At 40.0% G+C, this 15,747-nt stretch overlaps 1 protein-coding gene across 1 annotated transcript; it reads right to left on the reverse strand.

The window, feature by feature from the left end:
• Positions 1–1,149: 1,149 nt before the first annotated feature.
• Positions 1,150–7,211, reverse strand: LOC311266231 (GTP-binding protein Rheb). The gene is made up of 8 exons (XM_084368502.1): positions 6,910–7,211; positions 5,826–5,897; positions 3,723–3,790; positions 3,467–3,549; positions 3,295–3,351; positions 3,130–3,177; positions 2,632–2,713; positions 1,150–1,968 (listed from the first exon to the last, which is right to left on the reverse strand). The coding sequence occupies exons 1-8, from the start codon at positions 6,959–6,961 to the stop codon at positions 1,876–1,878; spliced, it is 555 nt and encodes a 184-aa protein (XP_084224628.1). The 5' UTR covers positions 6,962–7,211; the 3' UTR covers positions 1,150–1,875.
• Positions 7,212–15,747: the final 8,536 nt, after the last annotated feature.

Here is a 15,747-nt window from a genome sequence, read left to right on the forward strand (position 1 = left end):
GCTTACAAATGCTGTTGGTACAACTTTACAATAAGGTACAAAAAATGTGAGTAGTAAAGACTTGATAATTAATGAGTATAATGTATAAGTATTTAATGAGTCCACATGGTAACTACTCAGTATTATGTCTCATTTTAAGTTAAGGATTTCAAAAAGAGTAATTAATAAGAATTGATGAGTCTACTTGGTTACTACTGAGCATTGTTTCACTTTACTTGAAGGTGCATTAAAAGAGTGATTTATGGTTAAGTAATTAGTAGTTAGTCGTCACTCAGCCGCTGGTTCATACTCATGAAGAAAGTTGCCAGTATGTCGAGACACAGATATTTAGGAACTAATCATTACCTAATGATTCATTAATATTGCATCTCCCAGTCTGTTCTGTAGTAACTCATCATTACCTACTATATAGTTCTCGAATCACAGTTCTTGCTGATTACCTAGTGATTACTCATTAATGATTTATTAGTTTATTATCAATTCATTACTGATTCATTTCTTTTTCATGTACCTTATTGTAAAGTGTTACCATGTCTGATTATCTATCAGTGTGTATGATGCTATTATTGACACGTATACAGTCTAATTTATTTATTAATGCTCATCACCTCACCTCACCTCAATATTAAGTGTTATGTAATCAGCTGTCACCACACTCAGATTCTAATTAGTGCACTGACTGAAGTACATGACAGGTTTTTTTTTACCAGTGAGAACAACAGAGAGAAAATGAAATAACCATAAGTGTTTTAAGTTAGGAAGAAAGTTGTGTGTCCATATAGGATACTGTAACAGTAAAAAGGTCATTAAAATAAGACCATTTTATTTGTAAAAGGTGGAGAGCGACATGTATCTTAAATTGTCAATAATTATGTTGAGCTCTCTCAGGTCATATGTCTGCTTATCCAAAATACAACATGGAAAAGCAACATTTTGATATTTTGCCACACAGTGTTGAAACAAAGCTTCGAAACTACAAGATGTATCATAATCGACCGTGCACTTGGATCCTGCACCCTCCTCAATTTATTCAACCCCTTTAACGTTATATATCTACTGTAGTACATACATTAAGTTGCCCTGCCTCACAGGTGACAAACGTCTCAGTCATCAGTCATCAAGTAATAATCCACACTCAAAGCCGGCCGCTTTACATAACCACTTTTTGCTTTAATGATTACAATCAAAAACATTTGTACAACATTTTCAACATTAGAAAATGGATGCAGATTTTTTTGGCTGACAGTAACCGCTATGAAAACAAACTGAGGAACAGAGAAGTGGGTACTGCGTGGAGATGAAGTAGAAAAAGAGCTGTACGTTGGAGAGACCAAACAGCCGACGATGTATCAGAAGAAACGTCCATGTTTACTTATCCGTTTTCAGAGCGTGTGCACGGCAGACATGACATTTCTCTTATCTCTTGTTATTTAAACAGAGTAGGGCTCATAGCCTAAATGGGAGCTGCATAATGAGAAGCTAAGATGCATCAAGCCACTACTATCTCTGGCCTTCGTTACGGCTGTCGTCACAACCGAGCGCAGGAAAACATTTTTTCTGATACACCCGAATGATGTTCTGTGTTTTGCATCAGTGCCGAGCACAGAGATGGAGGAGAGGTGGATTGTGGGAAATATAAGACACGGGAACCACCACTCATCCTTTTTTTAATCAAACACACAAAGAAAAAAGGAGGATGACAAAAGGGAATAGGAAATACTGATAAATAACAGTGGAATCAGAGCCATAAATAGACAGTATTGGATATTTAGGACCCTGGAGGGGTGGAGTCAGCTGAGGTGGAGGAGAACTGGCAGCTAGCCTTCAAGTAACGGGATATCCCAGTGCAGTGTCCTGTGTGTTGATTGGGTGGCTCTACATCATGGAGCAGGACGTTTTTCCTGGCTGCACGCCGCCGTCCATCTTCTCTGCCTCCAGGATCATCCTCCGGAAAACCTCCACGGCCGTCTGAGAGAGAGAGAGAGAAAGAGACAAACACACACACATAAACACACAGGACGCTGTCACATGTCTCAGTCACACCACTTTGAATTTTCCAGCAGCACACACTTACAGCCAGTGGAGCCTCACTGGCTTTAGGCACAACAGAGGTGGCGTTGTTGTTTGCTAACTCGATTTGAAGCAGATAAACTGACTTCCTGAATATGAAACCTGGCTGTGTTGGGAAATACATCCACCAGAGAATGGAAAGAGGGTTTCGAGAACTGATTTCCGTTGCCCGTATTGTTTATCTTTTTGCTCGCGTTGACTAAGATTTAGCTTCGTTCGTTTAGTCTATAAAATGTCAAAAAAAAAATGTGAAAAAACATAATTTCCCAGAGTACTCTGCCACTGATGACATCAACAGGGTTGATTTTCAGAGCCACAGAAGACGTTACACGACTGTTCACAGGCTCTTCCCTATCATAATTAATGATGATCTGTAAATTCAGAGAATAAAGCTCCCCTTTAAGGTTTCACACCGAGCCCTTTGTCAGACTGATCACACCAAACCTTCATCATCAAATTCACGCCAACTTTTTATTATAGCCTTATAGCAGCTTTATAACAACCAAATCAAACGTAAAGCACCTGCAGCCGAATATGATCTCTGCAGCCTCGGCTCTTTACCTGGTTCTCTTTAGCTGAGGACTCCATGAAGGCAGCGTTCCAGGATTCAGCTAATGCTTTTCCTTCTTCACAACTGATTACTCTAAATTAAAACACACACACACACACACAAACAGGTTAGAATAAAACATAAATATTTCAAAGTAAGGCCGCAGTCTCGACTATTTACTAACCCACATAGTTAAATTCATAAGATATCTGCTCTTATGAACTTCCATCGAGTGAGGCGGATTTGCAAGTATAAGTAAGCAGGCTTGGTACATATGGCTTCCCTGTCTTTTGGGTCATCTGTGAACCAGATATAAACATCTGCTCTATATTTCTGTTTGTGTGTCACATATTGGGTGTGTTAAGAAATGCATTTTTGCCACCAGGAGCCCACAAAATGATAAGAAATGACACAGAAACTAGGAATAAAACAGGCAAATGCTACTGTATGCCTCATGTATATGCAAATGCATGTGACAATGTGTAAGATTTAGCCGTGTTGGGACGTACCGCTCCATATGTAGGTCGTTCTTGTTTCCGACGAGCATAATTGGTACTCTGCATTAGAGGGAAAAGTCAAGAGCACATTGTCATTTATGCACGATGTCTTACATGATGTATTACATAATGTCTTGGAATGCCTCGGACAGCAAAAGAAGAAGAAGAAGTACTTACTGAACTTTTCCCACCATGTCCAATAGTTTTTCATGGATAACTTGTACAACTTCAAAGCTGCAAGAAACGAGGGCAAAGTTCCATCTTCAGCACCCATGAACTGCACACAGCTCGACTCATTATACAGAACTCAATAGATATCTGTTTGCTTTTAAAAGAGGTGGAACTATACCTTTTATTAGATGTGACTGAGTAGACCAGAATGTAACCGTTGATATCTATGGAGTACGTCTGTGGGAAGATGGAGTACTCATCCTGTAGCGACAGAAATAGTAAAGAAATTAGTATGCAAAGCTGTAGGTTTGGACGAGAAACAATCAACAGCAGTAATTAATGACGCAGATTAACTCCAAACTATGAAGGAACATCATCATAACAGCACGTAATTACATAAAAATCAATAACGCGGCTAATGCACTGAGTCATACCTGTCCTGCTGTGTCTACCAGCTGAAGGTGGTACTCTTGTCCATTTATTGTGATCATCTTAGTAAATGCTGCAGTTAAGAGACAAATTAGAAAATGAATCAATAGAAATGACAAGTTAAACAGTTTAAAGGAAAAGTTCACCCAAAAATGTAAAAATTCACCACCGTGCCGATGGAAAGTCAGGGGAAGTTTCTTAGTGCACAAAACATTTCTGGAGCTTTAAAGCAAAACGATGTTGCAGTATTCTCTTAAAAAAATGAATTAGATGGGGATTGTTGCTGTTTTTTAACGTTTTAACGTCCCCATCTTTATCACTTGTTTAGGAGAATGCTGTAATGCTGTTTTGCTGTGAAGCTCCTGAAATGTTTTGTAGACTATGAAACTTCATCTGACTTCCCATCGGCATGAGGGGGAATAGATAACGACTGAATTTTCATTTTCATGAGCTTATCCTTTAATGAATGAAGAGCAATAAATTTCCTTTCAAAATAACACTGACAAAGACAGACAACAGAACACCATAGTACATCTCTACTGTACAGCACTACGCAGCTGACTGTATCTTTATTACTGTGTGGGTCTCGAGACATGCTACAAGACACAACCCAGTTATGGATCCATTTTGGTACCACTGAGTTCATTCAGGACAGAAATGTCAATAAGTGCCTGGAGATGGGTCATATCATCTACAGCAGGACTGAGGGATCGCTCTGCCGGCAGCATCTCGATGATAACGCTGACACTACACTTTATGTTAACCATCCGCAGATTATATATAGATACAGACCACACAACAGAGAAACGCAGGGCAGTATGTGAGCGAACATGTCGGGAAAAAGAGAAACAGCCTGCAGGGAAAGTTTAGACTCAAATCTGTGGAGTGTCTGGGAATATATGTGTGTGTGTTTAGGAGGGTGATGAATTACTGTATGTTCTCCAGCTTCTAGCAAGATTCCCTCCCAAGACTATAACGTCAAAACTTATACTAGCAGGTTCACAAGGGTTAATTCTGACCAAACACAGCACCAGCTGATTTCCCCAAAAGTTCGTCAGAAGAAAGTTTTTTTTTGTCTCTCTGGTTGGAAGTGTGGAAACTGGTGTAATCAGCTGGTGTGGTGTTTGGACACATTGGTTTTGGAGGGAACATTACGCCCCGCTGGGTAACAATTTGCTTTTCTCTTGGGGACATCATGTTAAAGAGTTATCAGGATGCACAATTTAGATGTTCACATGATAAGAACGAATGAAAGAATGGTTTTGTAAAAGAAAATCATGAGGTATTTAGAGGCAAATATACAGCACGGAAAATGTTACGGATAATCCCTGTTATTTTACAAAATTCTATAAAATAAACAAGTAATTAGCAGTTTAATCAACAATAAAGATAATCATTAGTTGCAGCCCTATTGAATATTTTGCATTAATTTTCAATGTTATCGCATCAGTTAACGTGATAACAACTAAAGCATCTCCATTGCAACTGAGTGACTCCACCCACTGAGGAAGGCTGTAAGATGGAGCAGAAAGCTTGGAAAATCCAAGTAAATTGACAGGAATTACAATTATAATATTGATTTCAACCAAACTGACCAATCTCATGTCCTTTTGTGGAGTTTTTCCTCATCAGAACTGAGGCTCTAAGAATGGAGAGTGCCATTTGTTCAGGTTGTAAAAGCCTGCGACAAATGTGTGATTTTGTGCTCTGTAACTAAAACTGATGAGAGTTGACTTTGTGCCTGACAACCAGACATGAGTTTACACATGAATGACATAGCAAAATCACACACACAAGGGAAACACTGAGCAGGGCAGGTAAAGGATAATACAGCCTACACCTCACATATGCGCACAACAAAGAGATGGAATGCACACTCAGGGTTTCCCACAGCAGAGGTGGGCCGCCTTGCCTGGAGACCACCTCTGCTAGGGTCATACAAATTAGAAAATACAACACGAGGGGAGGGAAACGCTGCTATTAGATACAGTGAATAAAGCTATTTGAGGCTGTTATCTATTTAGAGATGTACTTCCACTTAACACTTTCCTGTGGGGAAACCCTGTTTGTGTATGGAAATGTGAGAGACCACAAAATCCTCTACTTACTGTTTTCTATTGTTGGGTCATAGGAGTCCACAAACTGGCCTTCCACAAACTGAATTGTCAAGGAGGACTTTCCTGCAAAATAGAAAGTAAACTGTAAACAGGGACCAGGGGCAGACCGAGGCTGATATTCACATTTTTCAGAATTATTAGTATCGGCTGTTTGAAATTTTGGCGCAAAGATTTTCAGTTTCACAGCAAATTAACATCGGAATTAACACCCCAAATATCAGTTGTCAGTCTCCTTGATTTCTAATAAGCGGTATCGGCCCTGAGAAAGTCATATCGGTCGACCCCTAACAGGGACCCTTTAGATGTTAGGAATAAAGTGTCAAAGTTTACAAGATATTGTAGTTTTAATTCCTTTGTTTCTTCAACCCTGCACTGTGGCTCAGTATATTCAGCACAAAGATGATAAAAATTGAATTAGTGGCCTCTCTGTGAAAAATACTGTATATAAAAAAAAAACCCAACACATTCACTATTATCTACCAACTTAAAATGACCACCTTAGGGCCACAGAACAGCAACACAACGTTTACTATCATCTCATTATGGGGTAGTCAGCCATGAGCGCAATACAAGTACGTGAACATTGGATGCGCTCAGTGCTGGTATGCCGCTGGGCCTCCAGCCGAGCTATCTGTGTGTGCCATCTTGCCATCCTCAACATACTTTCACCGCATACAAATTGCGCTTCTCGGGCTTCACGTACGACGGAGCAAACCGCACAGTTAATGCGTCAAATGCGGGTGGTCCGTCGGGCCTTCGCGCGGAGCATGGGCACCAGGGTGAGGGTCAGCGATCCGAAACGCATCCATCAGACTGGATAGTTAGCGCAAAAATATCTCTACTGGGCCACATAATGAGAGGCCTCACGTGCTGAGAGGCACAAGGCCACGGCTCACCTGGTGGCGCTATGAGATGTAGGATCCTATGTGGTTTAAGTCCACTATAGGAGGCGTAAACCGCTCGGATAGTGGATTTCAAGCGGACCCGAAAGGCCGCTGAAACCCATCCTCAGCATCTCATCCGAGGCCCGTGAGTTAGCCTGACACCCCGACCTCTTTATCTCGTCTGGACTCACCTACGGATCTGTACCCGAGGATGGCGATTTTACGTGATTTCGGCTGCGGCATATCTCGTTCTGGTTATCGCATCTAGTCCTCGGGGTGAACCGCAACCTCCAACCGGAATGGCATCCAAATTCAACGGGTGCAGAGATTCGACATACAGCCTCCAGAAGACAGCAGGAACCCCTCCTCTCTGGTCCGTTTGTGGGGGTTTTACGTCCGCGGGTTGGAAATAAAATGTTTATTTCAGGTCATATAAAGAAAGCATGGAGTATCTATAGATCTACAATAACTGCGTCACTCCCCTTTGCGATGTAATGAATTAGTAATTACTGCCCCGTCCTAATTGGCTGCGCGCGGAGTGCAGGCGGGAGCCGGTGCCCGTTGTAAACCCCCGATTGGACGAGGCGGCTGTTCGTCGAGCGACAGGGCGCGCTCTCTGGAATTTGATTGGCTGCCACGCGCATTACGAAGGGCTGGGTGGTCGGGTGCAATGTCATTCATGTGTGCAGGGTCAGGGAGCAGGGATGCTGGCCTGGATGCTCCAATGAAGACGTCATTTTATTTATTTATTTTTTTACACGGACACAATGTAATAATTTTAGTAATTACCTGGAAAAGTCACAATACAGTAAAGAAAATACATTCAATTATACAATTCTTATAGTGGTTGTAAGGAGGCCAAACTCATTATTTAACATGGACAATATAATAAAAGTGGGCATTAAAACATTGGAGAAGTGTAAGAATGATAAATGATGAGTTTAAACCTACTAAGTATGAAAGACAAAGTTTTTAAGTGTTGGCAGTGGCAGAAGAATTACTCAGCAATGCCACACTGCAAACATGTCGTCACAAGAAAAATTAAAAATTTAATAAAGACAAAAATAAAGTGCAGTTTACGTAGTTTTAATTGCTAATGTTGATGTTGTTCAGGCTAAATAGCTTTGAATTGGCCAGTTTTTACAACAAAAAATGAAAACATAATACAGAGATTTCAAATATTCTGTATCAGAATTTTATCCTGACGGTGTGTGAGGGCCAAGGGACAACACTTAAACCAAGATGCACGAGTTATTGCCATTTAAAAAGAAGAACTGAAAAATTTCCTACAAACTTTTTTATAGGTTAGTCAAACATTTCTGAAGAAGCAGGGCTGTCAACAACCGCCTTTCTCCAAAATCATGGGCTGTGTCTGAAATCAGCTACTCCCAACTATATAGTAGACTATGTAGTGAGTTCGCCATTTTTTAAGTGCCATCCGAATGTCTAGTGGGAATTATTATACCCTATATATTTGTCTCAAAAGTACAAGTTAAAGATCAAAAGTATTACCATCAAAATATACCTTTAAAAAGTACACACTCAAAGTTAGTTAGGGATGCATGCACCCATACTCCAATATCCTAAGTAACCTTGAATAGTGTTTATCATTATATCATCTTATTAGTGGTTGCAGATAACTAAGTGCACACCCATTCATTATACTACATCCTAATTATTGGCAGTGATGGAATGTAACTAAGTACATTAACTCAAGTACAGGTGCAATTTTAAATAGGCTTACTTGTACTTTACTTGAGTATTTCCATTATCTGCCACTTCACACTTCCACTCCCCTAGCAGAGTTTTTGGAGGCAAATATGATCCTAATAATCTGAAAAATCAGATAATTTGCAAGGTGACAAACAGTTGACCCATAGTAGACAGTATGTAAAACCATTTATAATTTACTTTTACTAGTTCTTTTGTTGCTTAATTACATTTATTGCCAGATACTTTAAGACTTTTACTCAAGTTTTATTCGTACTGATGACTTTTATTCTCACCAAACTAATATATTAGCACAATATCTTTACTTTCATTCAAGTATGACATTTCCTTCCTTTTACAACACTGAATGGTGGTGAAGTACTGTACTTAAACACAGTTGTGAGCTAGGCCACTTCACTTGAATATTTCTATTTTCTGACTTACGTATACTCCACTATAATTAAGAGACAAGCACTTTTTTGATTCACTACATTTGTTTGGTTACTTTTCAGAATCAGATAAAGATAATTAACAAATACATTACAATGTCAATAACACTTGTTAATAGCTTGTGAATTCCCCCTGCAGGATCAATAAAGTGTAAACAAATGACACACAGGGGGATGTGTAATTAGTGGTGGAATGTAGCTGAGTAGGCCAAATTTGCTCAAGTATTGTAATTAAATAAAAATTGGAGGTACTTACACTTTAGTTAGTATAGATAGTGTTTCCATTTTCAGATTACGATCATACCCTTCTTGTCCAGTAAAAACCATCTACGTACCAAAATGTTCTGATTTTTATTGAGAATTTTCTGATTACCTGATAACATGCTCCTGTTTATAAAGATAAGGATTGGTTTTAAATGACGTCTGTAAGCAAGGCTGCTTTTCTGAGCTCATGAAAAGTTGGCTTTTTTTAGAGGTATGTTATTCTTACAGGACAGCCACACTACAAACATACAATGACCTTATGGATTATGAGGCTTTGCTGTAGATTAAACTGCCCAACAGTTAAAACTTATCCTTACACAGCAGTAAGATGCAACATAAACATTGATTCAGCAGTAATTTTAATCACAAAACATTGACAGGGACTATTTTACAGCAGAATTTTTGATTGCTAATTGTGATGTTGTTTAGACTAAATATCTTTGAATGGGCCTGTTTTTACGACAAAAAACGAAAACATAAAGAGATTTCAAAGATTCTCTAATAGAATAAAATTGTGAGGGTGTGATGAAGGCCTTAAACCAAGATGCATGAGTTAAAAGCATATAAAAAGAAAAATTGAAACATTTCCTATAAAGTTTTTTATAGGCTAGCAGGGCTGTAATGGGGCAAATCAAGACTTATAACCTCAATATTTCTAAAATCTTGGTTTCAACACTGTGCAGTACAATCACTTAAAACTTTCATTTAGTGTCACACACACCAGTGCCAATCGTAAAAAAAGAAAGAAAAAAGAATTAACAGAATAAAGTAATAGTGAGAGTGTCAAAGGCACGGTAAGGACACTATGATCTTATAGCAGGGTTACGGTATGCAGATCTACTATCCAATATTACTGGAGTTATATAGGATGATTTTACCCTTTCACACCTGAATTATTAAATTGTACAGTATGTATTTTAAAGTTAAGCCAATAACTTTTTTTCAATCGATGTTATTTTGAAGGAGTTGTGTTAATGTCTGCCAAATCAGAAAAAAAAAACGGTTAAATCCTTTTATTCTCAAAAAAACAGACAGGAAAAAACAAATGTTTTCAACTAAATAACAGATGTTCGAAATACTTTTATCCAGATTACGATAATATTTTTCTTGTACATCTTTGTTGGGACCAAAAAGCACATTCTGTTGGGTCTATATTGACACAACATCTGAAGACTATTTAATATTGCTGTTAAATAAAACTGTTCAAGTGTTAATTATATCATGTTTTTCAAAATAAGGGGGATGGAGATAGGCAGAATATACCCTTTGGCGCATAACATCCACTGGAGTGAACAGATGTATATTGAGTCACAGAAAAAAAAAGTGTGCGAGAAAAATGCTAAAAGTGGCTTCCAGTGTAGTGGACACCATGACTGAGAGAGGTCTAAAATGAACAGGGTGGTGTACAGCAGAAGAAAAAAAAAAAAGCTTCTCCACCTTCTTATAGATGTCCAGTAGATGTCCTCATAACACCATTTATACCTCACTCAGGAGCCACTTACAGCACCACAGGCCCATCTGTAAAAATTCAAATAATCATCGTATGTATTCCCATAGAAACATCACCGTCTAATTACATGTTATTTCCATTTATGTTTCTTAAACTGTGCATTACAAACCCCTAAACATAGAAATACCGCCTGTACCAACAACAACCTCGCATATAAATCAGACTGCACACATCCCTTATTATCTGAGCTGATACAGTATTCCATTATGGATGTTAAAACAGCCAGGTCTTAATATAACTGTGGCCTTAAACCAACCCACAGGCATGCAACAATACCATAGGAGCTCAGGCCACAATTAGTGGGTTAAGCTCGTAGGCAGACGCTGGAATTCAAGGCAGGCGCTGCGAAGGTGGTGAGATGATGAGAGTCCTCTTTGCTTTTCAACCCTAATGTTTAGTATGTGTCACTCACTGCTTAGTACTCCAGAAACTCTAATGATGAAGCCTGTGAAACTGAATTTTCAGCTGAATTTTAGAGATCTTAAAGGAACAGCTGTCCCCCCAAATCAAAAATACACAGTTTTCCTCTCAGCTGTAGTGCTATTTCTCAATCTAGATTTCTTTTGGTGTGAGTTGAAGATATCGGCCTTCTCTGGGATATAATGGAACTAGATGGCACTTGTTTTTTACGCACAAAAAACTCAACACCAACGGCTCTTTTCAGAAATCATGACCCGCTTACTCTGTTTTGAGCAAGTAGGAACTAATTTCTTTCCATATCGCCACTCAAAGGAATTGTGCACCCACTTATGGACAAGAGGATAGCTAACTAAGCTAACTAAGCTATCTGACATTACAGCTCAGCCGAGGACACCATTAATGTTTACATCCCTTAAGCCTCTCGCCTGTGAGTAGATGCACGTTACCTTCTGTGCAGTGATGTGGCTGGCGGGTGTCCTTACCAAGAAAATAGTTTGGGGGAGGCAGGAGGGGCATTGCTCCCCATAGATGCTGAAAAATGTCACTAGATTGAGTCAAAAATAGGTCCAATAAAATCATTTCTTGTATCATTAAATATATTTCAAAGTGACCTTAAAAAAAATAAACGATGAATATAAGAAATATATCTGAATTCTTTTCATTTTTGAGCAGTTCAGGGACATGGCTCTGCAACACTAGTGCCGAGTTTCCTCTCTTTTGCAGTCAGCGATTCAGCTAGCTATCATTCTGTCACACAATGAGAAGTGATCTATGAGTGAGTGTGCTTTCAATATCATGTGTGTGGCTAATAAATTGTTTAAAAGGGTAAATGGGAAATTAAAACCTTACAGTATAATATAGCACTGCATAAATGATAATTCACTTTTAACAAACTTTTACTTTATGGATGTGAGTGTGCTTTGATTGTGTGCGCTCACGTGTGAAAGACAAATACCCTTAGTGGTCAGAAACACATTTAATGCTCATTTGCTGGGGTATATGGCAAGCTTGGTACTATTGTTTTCTGTTTCTGTATACATAACCTTATACAGGCTTCTCAGGTCGGTTTGCTGTGGATTGTCTTGAATAAAGGGGTCATGATTTCTGGAAAGAGACATTGCTGTTGAGTTTTTTTAAATTTATATCAGTGGCGCTTTGAGTGCCATCAAATTCCATTATATTCAAGTGAGGCTGACATCTTTTTACCGGGAAACATCTCCAGAACTCTGCAACACCAAAACAATCAACTGGATAAATAGCACCACAGGTGAGAGAAACAAATATGTATATTTAATTTGGGGTGAACTATTCCTTTAAATGCCAGTTTATATTGTCTTGGAGCCAAACTCTTGAAATAATTACCCACTCTCTCAAAAATAGCCCACAGACCCAAGGGTGTGCAGTTTTTCTTGCCCTGTGACCAATGAAATCCCCTGTTTCCCTGTCACGTCCTGGACCATTACTACTTAATCACAGAACTGTCCAACTCGCCGTCAGTAAGACCTGACTGTTTTGCCTCCACACACACTTCTCAGCACTGGAGACAAGAAATCACTGGTGTCAGCAATAGGCGATTTGTTCTGCATGACATTGGGTGTCAAAAAAAAAAAAAAAAAAAAAAAAAAAGCTCAACTGAAATGGCTGAAGGGTGCCTGCAATCACTGGACACACACAAATACACACTCACGGGCATGAACGCTGTCACTGTCTCTGCCTCTCTCTCTCTCTCTCTCTCTCTCTCTCACACACACACACACACACACACACACACACACAGAGGAAATTATGATGACCAAGAATAGGTCACACTGGTAATACAGCCATGTTCCAGCCAGGGATTACAGTGTGCTGACATAGGCCAACAATAAATACCCCCATGCAGGAACAACAGGTGTCTGACAAGATTGTTTCACTTTAATAAAAGGCTTACACAAGCCTCAGAGAAATAATACATTAAGCTCTTTTAGACATGTTGGCCTTTTATTGCTTCATCCCTTGTGATTGGAAAATGTCTTTTTTTTTTCACCTCAACCCCAACAATTAATCTCACAGAATCTCGCATACAACCATGGGAGCGATGTGATTAAGGCGGCGGTGTTGTGCGTGATTGTTAATGTCATGAGATCCATATTCTCGTCACGAACCATGATGCAGGTTAAAAAAATTCACACTCCAGTCCCTAATTTCTTTAGCCATGCGAGCTGGTGGACATGCAGCTGGAGCTTCTGAACCCTGGGTGTGTGGCACCGGCGCCAGCCTCTTTCAACTCACTGTGAAAGCACCCCTGGCTCTGTTAGTATGCCAGCCTGAGCGCCAGTGGAGCGAGTCAGCCACATCCTCCAGCTGGGTCTGTGCCACCAACGGGCACCTGGACCCACAAACCTCATGAAACGGAATGCATATTTAACTCAGAGGAATGCGTTTGTGCGGCACCTTTCAGTCTGTACGTGTGCATGATGCCCAAAGGACACCCGTCGCACCTTTACTTGGCTCATCTTTGAGACTTTTATCTACCTATAGGACACAACGCAGACTTTTAAACTGGCAGATCCACACTTCAGGCTGTGCCTCAGCTGTTGGACCGTGGCCAGAGTCACACAGGCCTGAAAGACAGCCATCGTTATCCAACTCTCACAAGGTGTCATTGTAGGGATCCAATGATTACCATATCAGCACCACATGAAACATTTATGGCTTGCTGGCAGTGATCGCCTGGCAAGCATCCTAATTTCCAGGACAGAGCTTGTCACATTCTATTGTTTCAAGGTCTGGTGACACGAGCAGAACTTCTGATGAAACTGTCACTTTTGGTCAAAATAAAAACTTTCTAATATGAGTTTCTCCAGCTCACCTGACACATCACCAATGCTTGGTTCAAGCAGACAACTCACACACATAATAGTCTCCACACACTTCAACATGTATTCAACGCAGCCTTTGCAAAAGGCCCTCTATTGAAGCTGCCAGTCACCCACTCTTTCCTCTCTTTCACTCTGCTGTCCTGCTGCTGCACTGCTCATTTGCTAATTTGCTAACCCTTACTATTGCCTCTGCCGTTACCACTTATGTAGTGCTTCAGGTGAAGTCTGACAATGAGACTAAATTTCATTTAATTTTCGTGAAAAGATCTGAGATGTGGGAAGAGGTTTAATGGTTTAGGACCAGGCTGCGTCTTCTTGACTTTAGGAAATTGTTCCTAGCTATGCCAGATCTGTAGGCAATGTGTTGTTGTCAGGCTGCTCATGTTTTCCTCTTTTAGCTGCTGCTATATGTAGTAGCCTGTTTACATTGATATAAACTGTTTTTTTATTGAGTAGTGTGGTAACATGTTTGAGTATTATGAACAGTCCCTGCGTCGTCTCTTTGAATGGTTTTGATCCAAGGCTAAGGCTCAATCCCATTTACAATTTTTACCCCTAGTTCTCATTTTCAAGTGCCCCCTAGCCCCTCAGAAAAGAGTTTAAAGAGGTAGGGGTTGAACATGTCCCCCTGTAAAATGAGACAACCCTTCAAGGCCCTCATATGTCATCAGTAGTCATGGCTGGTGTTTATGTAAACAGACGCGACAGGTTTTTACCAATAAGCCCTCTTCAGCTGTGGTGATTTCTGTGGCAATCCCGGTATTATCACAATTATTATTCACCATTTATCTAATGGAGACAGGAAAGCATGGATGCTAACAACTCACACTGTCAATCAATTTATCAAAAAAACAACAAAAAAAAACCACACTTCATTACCTTGTCACTGCTGGTGCCTTATAGCTTTTATAGGCTTTGCATTGAAAACTGGCAAAATGTGGGGCTGTTATACACAAATCTGCAATCACAACATAATGTTAGCAAGCTAGCCATTTAGCCACCAAGACATTATTAGACATCATAGATAGCTATAAAGAAAATGACCATAATACATCGGAAAGCACAGCGGCCTACACCATTATTCCATCAAGAATCAGGACTAACTACTCCTAGGTGTGGATCTGCAAAATGGAGGTGTAGAGCTAATTGGCAGGGGCAAGTTGGGCCTAAATCTGACATTAGCTGACGTTAGCCACTGGGATGTACAGGAAAACGTAAGCACTGTTTAAAAGTAGAATACCCTGTTTACTCTTTTATTCCTTAAACTGAACACACAACTCAGCCAATTTCATGACATATATAAAGCCCATCCATTAGATGTGGTCGAAGGCTCCAAAAAGCTAGTAAGAGGAGCATGAGTCATCCTGAATTATTTTTCTGCAGATTTGATTTGTTTTTGCGATGTCTCTGATTGCATTTATTGTTTTATATTGTTTTTCGGGTTACATGTCCCCAACTCAACTCCCGTTACGTTACAGTATATTTCCTGTGATGGTCTGAAATTTTACTTGATACTTCATTCCCATAGGGGTCTGAGGGGCCTCGTAGGACCAGGTGTCTGGCACCGAGCGCCCACACACAGTAGATGCCTCATGTGTTAGCTGGCGTCACTCTGTATCTAATGCAGCTTTGGAGGAGAAGTTCATTATTGTCCCTCCTGAGTCTCTGCTGATTTTGTCGGCAGTGACGAGGTCCAAATAAATCAATCAACCTCACTGCCACCTCAAAGCACTGATAGTTTATCTCATCATGATCAGTCTGCAACTGCGCTCACTGTACAACTGTTTTTGTTTAGCACTCAGTAGCCCATTCGGC

This window comes from Pagrus pagrus (genome assembly GCF_965226575.1).
Source record: "Pagrus pagrus genome assembly, chromosome: 12".
NCBI classification, from domain to species: Eukaryota; Metazoa; Chordata; class Actinopteri; order Spariformes; family Sparidae; genus Pagrus; species Pagrus pagrus.

Coding starts and splice junctions, on each gene's coding strand:
- LOC311266231 (XM_084368502.1), bottom strand. CDS start 6,961: ATGCCGCAGCCGAAATCACGTAAAATCGCCATCCTCGGGTACAGATCC. Junction 5,898..6,909: donor CCTCGGGTACAGATCCGTAG/GTGAGTCCAGAC, acceptor TCTATTTTGCAG/GAAAGTCCTCCTTGACAATT. Junction 3,352..3,466: donor TCAGTCACATCTAATAAAAG/GTATAGTTCCAC, acceptor CGTTTCTTGCAG/CTTTGAAGTTGTACAAGTTA.